The sequence below is a fragment of the Staurois parvus genome, unplaced genomic scaffold (assembly GCF_062004578.1).
Source record: "Staurois parvus isolate SC_StPar_1 unplaced genomic scaffold, SC_StPar_1.0 ptg001000l, whole genome shotgun sequence".
Lineage (NCBI taxonomy): Eukaryota > Metazoa > Chordata > Amphibia > Anura > Ranidae > Staurois > Staurois parvus.
Genome location: NW_028318796.1, coordinates 59,029 through 67,500, shown reverse-complemented (window position 1 = coordinate 67,500; position 8,472 = coordinate 59,029). Strand labels below are relative to the sequence as shown.

General features: G+C 42.6%; 1 protein-coding gene across 2 annotated transcripts in view; it reads left to right on the top strand.

Moving 5' to 3' along the window:
* The window catches only part of LOC149441361 (membrane progestin receptor delta-like), a 33,921-nt gene that overhangs the window by 13,476 nt on the left and 11,973 nt on the right, over positions 1–8,472 (top strand). For both annotated transcript variants that reach the window (XM_089657438.1, XM_089657437.1), the window contains 5 exons: positions 3,291–3,418; positions 4,603–4,808; positions 4,940–5,066; positions 5,980–6,076; positions 8,283–8,427. In XM_089657438.1, the coding sequence (XP_089513564.1) occupies positions 3,291–3,418; positions 4,603–4,808; positions 4,940–5,066; positions 5,980–6,076; positions 8,283–8,427 (703 nt within the window). The remainder of the gene's footprint in view (positions 1–3,290; positions 3,419–4,602; positions 4,809–4,939; positions 5,067–5,979; positions 6,077–8,282; positions 8,428–8,472) is intronic.

Genomic DNA, 8,472 nt, shown 5'->3' with positions numbered 1-8,472 from the left:
ATTAATAATGTATTTTTGGCTCGTGTTTATGTGTTAATAATAATAATAAAAAAATATTATTATTATTATTATTATTATTAATAATAATAATAATAATAATAATAATAATAATTTGTTTAATATATTTTTTAAGGGTTAGGAGGGTTCACGTTAGGGGTTAATTATTATTTATGTATTATTACACCATATTTATTTATGATTCTTTTTATCTACTTGTGTATTTATTTTACATTTATTTATTATTATTATTATCATCCTAACAAAAAAATAAATAAATAATAAATCAATAAATAAATTAATACATTATTAATAATAATAAAATAAAAAATTAATAGCAATAATAAAAAAAGAAATAAAAGCTGATGGAAAAGCTGAAGCAGAAAAACATAGCAACAAGTGATGCAACAGATGATATTTTTCTCTATTGGCTAAGAAAAAAAACATCAAAGCTTAAAAGCGGCTAAAAAAGCTGTATAAAAATGCGCAAAATTCACGGTAAAATATGCGTGAAAAATGCGACTCTCAGATGTGATTGGAGCCTTAAAAAGTGATCTGGGAGGCAATATGTGACCACCTGTTTTACCTCTGAACGGCTTGCCCCACCGCATTGCCGCTGCGTTCATTGCGCACGGTGGCGGTTGTGGCGCAGCCCCGTCCACTGGATAGAGTTGCTTTCAGCAGCGAACACGAAGGAGCGTGTGATTTTTGCTGTGGCCATGGCATGTGTGCAACCCCTTTAAGACGGTCAGTCGGGGAGAGGCAAACCATGTGACTAACACACTCCCTGTCCTAGGGTGACAACGCTCCTTAAATGTATATATGGAGAAGCGACGTTGTCACCTGATTTGGACTATGAGCTCCTCCCCCCCCCCCCCCCTCATTTCCCATACATAGGGGTGGCTGTTCTTGTAGAGATAGCTGAGAGGGTTGAGTTCAGTGCATAGGCTGTTACAAGGACACTGGATTTCTGGCAGGATCAACGGGAATATTCTGTGCTTTCTGAAAACGTCCCTAGCCTGGACAAAGGAGAACAAATGCAGCCACCACATGGTAACCTCTTCCCGCCCAACAACAGAAGCCTTGGTATTATGTGAACTCATTCCCAAAATACAAAGGCTTTTGTGAATGGGCAGCAGTGGAGAGAGGCAGGCATAGCAGCTCCAAAGGCTGATCCTTCTCAGCTCTGAGATCTGGAACAGCTGCTATGCCCGCCCCCCTTCGCTCTTCCTGCCCAGTCACAGAAGCCTTTATAGTGGAATGGGCATCAGCGGAGAGAGGCGGGCATAGCAGCTCTGAAGGCTGATCCTTCTGAGCTGTGAGATTTTGAACAGCTGCTATGCCCGCCCCCTCCCCTCCCCTCTTCCAGCCCAATCACAGAAGCCTTTGTATTATGTAAACTTCTGTGACAGGAATGAGAAAAATACAGCATAATGGCCGATAGATGGAGATGAGGATAAGAGGTAAACACAGAATATACTCCTCAGCTCCAACTAGTGGCCAAAATGCTGTATTTCCCTCATTCATGTTTTTTTCAATGAATAACATTCGATCTGCAGAGACTAGAGAACATTCGCTTTTGCCCCATTCACCCGAAACAAATTTACGTACATTTTCAGCGATGTGATCTGTTTTATAAATACACCCCGAAGTGTAGTGACTTTCTTTTTTTTTTCCTCTGGTTCAGTTCTGACTCTCGAAGTTTAGGAATCTGTCCATTCCATGTTGTCACCATCGGCACTGTTATAATTCGTTCCTGTTCTCTTCACACTTCCCCTTTTCTCTCTGCAACATCACAGCGCGCTTTATCTCTACATCTGGTAACTAGTGGTGACAGGAAGCAGCACGGCTCTGATACACAAAGCTCAGATCATTAGATAAATAACAATTTAAAAAAAAAAAAATATATATATATATATATAAATAAAGCTCAGATAAATAGATAAATAACAATTAAAGAGGAAAAAATATATATATATATGTGTGTGTGCGTGTATATAAATAAATATATATATATATATATATATATATATATATATATATATATACTGTATATATAAATAAAGCTCAGATAAATAACATAAATAAAATTATATATTTATAAATAAATAGATAACAACAACAAAAAAAATTAAGCTCAGATCATTAGATAAATAATAATTAAAAAAAATAATAATAAAAAATATATATATATAAAGCTCAGATAAATAGATAAATAACATAAATAAAATTATATATATATATACATCTCAGGTAATTAACATAAAAAAAAAATATATGAATGCATGCCGCTCAGATAATTAGATAATTAACAATTAAATATATAAATAACAATAAGAAAATAATATATATTCATATGTGTGTGTGTATATATATATATATGAATAGATAATAAAGCTCAGATAAATAGATAAATAATAATTTACAAAAATAATAATAATAAAAATATATACATATATATAAAGCTCAGATAAATAGATAAATAACATAAATAAAATTATATATATATATATATATATAGCTCAGGTAATTAACATAAAAAAAAATATGAATGCATGCTGCTCAGATAATTAGATAATTAACAATTAAATATATAAATAACAATAATAAAATAATATATATTCATATGTGTGTATGTATATATATATATATAAAAATAGATAATAAAGCTCAGATAAATAGATAAATAACATAAATAAAATAAAATTATATATATATAAATCTCAGGTAAATAACAAAAAAAAATATGAATACTTGAAGTTCAGATAATTAGATAAATAACAATTAAATAAATAAATAATAATAAAAAAAACAAATATATATATATATATATATATATATATATATATATATATATATATTTTTTTTTTTTTTTTTTTTTTGAGACTGAGGGAACGCATTCCCTTCTGTGCAGCAGTTGGATGACATCATCTCTCAGCCAATTCTAGAGCCTTTTAATAAATAAAGGGTGGAGCTTTTCTGAAAACTGATGCTGGGACGACTTTATTCAGACAGAATCGTCAGGTTAATGACAGGTTCACCCATTAAATCTACTGGCAGAGAAACTATACTTAGTACTCACATTTCTCTGACCTATGACAGGGGAACCTCAGGGGTGTGTCCAGTCAGCCCAACCCCCTGATCACATGTCATAGGGGTGGGACAGGTCCTCCTATGAGGAGCGGGATATGAGAAGAGGGGACGTTTTGTGGTGGAATTGACATTTCTAGTAACACTTTTATAGATTTTATAAATAATTCCTTTGTTACTGATAAGTGTTGTCACTGATTCAGGTGTTTTGGGAAGATGGAATCATGTCGGGGTACCGGCACCCAAAAAGCACCGCCCTGGACTGCCTTCTCAGCTCCTTCCAAATGACCAATGAAACTGTGAACATCTGGACCCACTTCCTCCCGACATGGTGAGTCCAGGAGGCCAGTGCAGGCGCCGTGTATTCACCACTAACCACATGCCTAGATCTGTGCGGATGGTTCTAGAGACATTCCCACACAGTACATCTATTACCTGTCTAATTGGAGATTTACACATCAGTCTCTGACCATCTCCTGTACTATGTCTGCAGTCTCTGACCATCTCCTGTACCATGTCTGCAGTCTCTGACCCTCTCCTGTAGTATGTCTGCAGTCTCTGACCATCTCCTGTAGTATGTCTGCAGTCTCTGACCATCTCTTGTACTACATCTGCAGTCTCTGACCATCTCCTGTACTACATCTGCAGTCTCTGACCATCTCCTGTAGTATGTCTGCAGTCTCTGACCATCTCCTGTAGTATGTCTGCAGTCTCTGACCATCTCCTGTAGTATGTCTGCAGTCTCTGACCATCTCCTGTAGTATGTCTGCAGTCTCTGACCATCTCCTGTAGTATGTCTGCAGTCTCTCACCATCTCCTGTAGTATGTCTGCAGTCTCTGACCATCTCCTGTAGTATGTCTGCAGTCTCTGACCATCTCCTGTAGTATGTCTGCAGTCTCCTGTAGTATATCTGCAGTCTCTGACCATCTCCTGTACTATGTCTGCAGTCTCTGACCATCTCCTGTAGTATGTCTGCAGTCTCTGACCATCTCCTGTAGTATGTCTGCAGTCTCTGACCGTCTCCTGTAGTATATCTGCAGTCTCTGACCATCTCCTGTAGTATGTCTGCAGTCTCTGACCATCTCCTGTACCATGTCTACTGTCTCTGACCATCTCCTGTAGTATGTCTGCAATCTCTGACCATCTCCTGTAGTATGTCTGCAGTCTCTGACCATCTCCTGTAGTCTGTCAGCAGTCTCTGACCATCTCCTGTAGTACGTCTGCAGTCTCTGACCATCTCCTGTAGTATGTCTGCAGTCTCTGACCATCTCCTGTAGTCTGTCAGCAGTCTCTGACCATCTCCTGTAGTATGTCTGCAGTCTCTGATCATCTCCTGTAGTCTGTCAGCAGTCTCTGACCGTCTCCTATACCATGTCCGCAGTCTCTGACCATCTCCTGTAGTCTGTCAGCAGTCTCTGACCGTCTCCTGTACTATGTCTGCAGTCTCTGACCGTCTCCTGTAGTATGTCTGCAGTCTCTGACCATCTCCTGTAAATCCTGTATCCTCTGTCCAGGTATTTCCTGTGGAGGTTCCTCCTGCTCTCCTACACACTGGACTTTCTGGGGGACCCATACAATTGGCCCCTCCTGGTTTACATGATGCTGATCTGCCTTTACCCCTTCACCTCCAGCTTTGCCCACACCTTCAGTAGTATGTCTGCCCACGCCCGCCATATCTGCTACTTCCTGGACTACGGAGCCCTCAGTCTCTACAGCCTGGGTAGGTACAGGACAGGTCCTTGTTCGTTGCCCAGGTAAGTAGCCATTCTTCGTATCTGATGGATGTCGATGTTTTTTGTGCTCCTGGACGGTAGTCGTGTTCCATTTCATTCATGTGCCCTCTCTCCATAGGCTGTGCCTTTACCTATGGGGCCTACGTCATGCCTGACCGCTGGGTGAACGGCACCCTGCATCGGTATTACGTCCCCATCGCGGCCTTCAACACCTTCATCTGCACCGGCCTCTCCTGCTACTCCCGGTACGTACAGGTGCTGACGGTGACCACACTTTGACAGCATTGCCATCGTTCTACCTGCGTGGTCAAGGGTGAAATCAGATTTCAGGGTAACCCCAGCTCATTTTTCTGACACCGTGGCCAGTTTGGTGGGTATTGTACCTCAGTGCCGGGACAGGTTCAAGGATGCAGAACTGCGCCCGTCTCCTAATGCTTGCCATAGAATTGGTGTAGCACCTTGCGCCCGTTCTTTGCCCCCTTGCTCCAGCTGCCCATGGTTGGCATGGACCGCGCATTGCCCCTGCATGGTCAATACCTTGCCTTCTAGCAGCTAGAAGGTAGTTGCGCATGCACGGGATCCTATCTGCATGGAGTTTTCACGTTCTCGCTGTGTTTCCATGGGGTTCCTCCAGGTGGGCTGGTGTCCTCCTACATTCCAGACATGCCGGTAGGTAGTTGGCCCTAGTATGTGTGTACAACGCGCAGGGGCGGACTGACAATTTGGAAACTCAGGCACTGCCCGAGGGCACGGGGTCATTAGGGGGCCCTGTGAGATGCCCCTGGTTCATAAGCTTTTTTGAGTTTGGGCAAGGACACAGGGGCCCCACGATCCCCTATTGCCTGGGGGCCCCATGAGTTGTCAGTCCGCCCCTTACAATGCGTTATCCAACTCTGTTAGCCAGTCGCAAGTCAAGCAAGGTTGAGGAAAGACCTAGTGACCTTCCTTGTAGGCAATTTGCCATGACAGTTCTATGGCTCTCAAGCATATCAGGCAAGTTGCCCAGACAGCTAGCTCACAGAATGCTGATTGCACTAACTAACATACGGGGTCTCTCGGAATTTGTGGGCATCTCTTGATTTGTACATGGATGGAAAGGGGGGTGGAGGCACTTCGGAGAACCAAGACCTGATAATATTTTGTCTCTTTCATCGGCAGATTCCTGGAGGTAGACCGGCCAGTGTTAAGTAAAGTCCTGCGCACAGTGGCTTTCGTGCACCCCTTTGTCTTTGACAACGTCCCCCTGTTCTACCGGGTGAGTTGTCATAGCTGCGGCAAGTCGATGTGGTCGTCATCCGTTTTTAAGCGAGTGGAGTTGCTTGGGTTGAGTGATGTCACCAAAGCTCCTGAGGGTTTTGCCTTTGCTTTGAGTTGTTGAGGGACTGGTGTCTTCTCGAAAGTAGCCACCCTTGAGAAGAGCTTACCTGTCTATTCTGAACCAGCGACACCAGCGAGTGGCCATTTTGTTGTCCATCACTGGAGATGAGCAGACAAAGTAAAGGTTTTATCGTATCCAGGTCTTGGTGTAGCTAGTAGACGTTAGTCCCGTTAGACTAGACTTGTTCTGCAATGTTGAAGGCATCTCAATACACGTTCAAGTGGCTTCCTTATAAAAGACATGCTTCTAAAGACAGTGAGGAGGACATTGTGGACAGCGAGGACCAATGGTTCACAAGAGTCTGGAGGACGGAAAACTGGCCCTTTGTTTAGAAAGTTTGGTGCAGGGGCGGACTGACTATTTGGAAACTTGGGCACTGCCCGAGGGCCTGGGGTCAGTAGGGGGCCCCATGAGATGCCCCTGGTACCTTTATCATAGGCTTTTTTGAGTTTGGGCAAGGACACAGGGGCCCTATGAGTTGTCAGTCCGCCCCTGGTTTGGTGACCCCTTGGTCTACATGATCCAACGGACATTGAATGATTTAACCACCTCCCGCCCGGCCGTTCTATATAAACCCTGCTTGTGCGTGCTCCCTGGGAGCGCGCAGCACCGCGATCCGGTGCCCGCTGTGTCCTCCAGACACAGTGGAACACCGATCGTCAGACGGGACCTCTGCGCGAGGTCCCGATCATGTGATCACTGATCAGCCAATCAGTGATCACATGCTGAGTAGTAAGCAAGATCTCACTTGTGACATCATTGCTTACTACGTGTGAAATCTGTGAACGATCACAGAGATCACGCGGTACAGGGCCATTCACAACAGCCTTGTGCCATGTGACAAGGTGTGACCAATCACAGCTCACTCAGTAGTTCTCAATGGCTGCAAGAATGCAGCCAGAGAGAAGGAGAAATGATTGCTTTACAGCCTTTATGGGTGTAAAATCAATCAGTGTAAAAAAAAAAAAAAATCTTCATCACCCCCCACAAGTAGTACAGTGTCACCATGGTGATACTACTGCTAGGGTGACAGTATGTTAAAAAAAAAAAATTATAAAGAAAAAATTATAAATAAAAAAAAAAGTTTAAAAATTATAATTTTTGGTTATAAACTAATTTGGGTTATTTTTTTTTTCACTAAAACTATAACGGAATAAATGTTGGCCAAGATTTATGATGAAATACTATTTATTTGCAAAATTTTATAAGAAAAACACTTTTTTTCAAAATTTTTGGACTTTTTAATTTACATAGCAAAAAAAAAATAAAAATCCCAGCGGTGAATAAATACCACCAAAATAAAGCTTTATCTGTCTCAAATCAATTATAAAAAATTCATACAGGTACAGTGTTGCCATTCAAAGTGTGACAGCGCCGAAAGCTGAAAATTGGCCTGGACTGGAAGGGGGTGAAAGCGTCCGGACTGGAAGGGGGGGGGGGGAAAGTGTCCGGACCGGAAGGGGGGGAAAGTGTCCGGACCGGAAGGGGGTGAAAGTGTCCGGACCGGAAGGGGGGGAAAGTGTCCGGACCGGAAGGGGGGGAAAGTGTCCAGACCGGAAGGGGGGGAAAGTGTCCGGACCGGAAGGGGGGGAAAGTGTCCAGACCGGAAGGGGAGGAAAGTGTCCGGACTGGAAGGGGGGGGAAAGTGTCCGGACTGGAAGGGGAGGAAAGTGTCCGGACTGGAAGTGGTTAAAAATCTTGCCAGGTATGTTCCATTCAGGCAGTGGTTGCCTTCATGCAATCTCAGGAGAAGACTCAGTTGGTTGCTTTGGATCTGCAGGTCAATTGCTAAAGGAATAAACATACCTGCTTGGCCCGAAGGTGGTGCTTATGTATCATTCATTTTAAATGATCTCTTTTCGTCATGATTGATCAAACGTAGTCTGATGGTTCCTTCAGAGAGGAACATCTCTGCTTTAAATCGGAACCAATACTTCAGTGTTTGGTGAATGCTGTAGAGTTAAACCAGCTGACATTTTCCTCTGGGACTCGATTTGTGGGATATCTGAGTTGAGTTGGCCTTTAGGTTGTCACTCCTGCTTTACGTTTCATGATGATATGTCCGTTTCTCGACACCCTACAGCTCTTTTTCTGCTACGGAGAAGGTTGCAACTGGAATGAAGCCATCCCTCTTCATCTCTATCACCTCTTCTTTGCTTTCTTGACCGGTTTCCTCTTCGCTTCTCATCTTCCCGAAAGACTGGCCCCTGGTCGCTTTGACTACTTTGGTAAGATTCCCTCAAAATAGAGGAGTTTTGGAAAGATCACTTTTG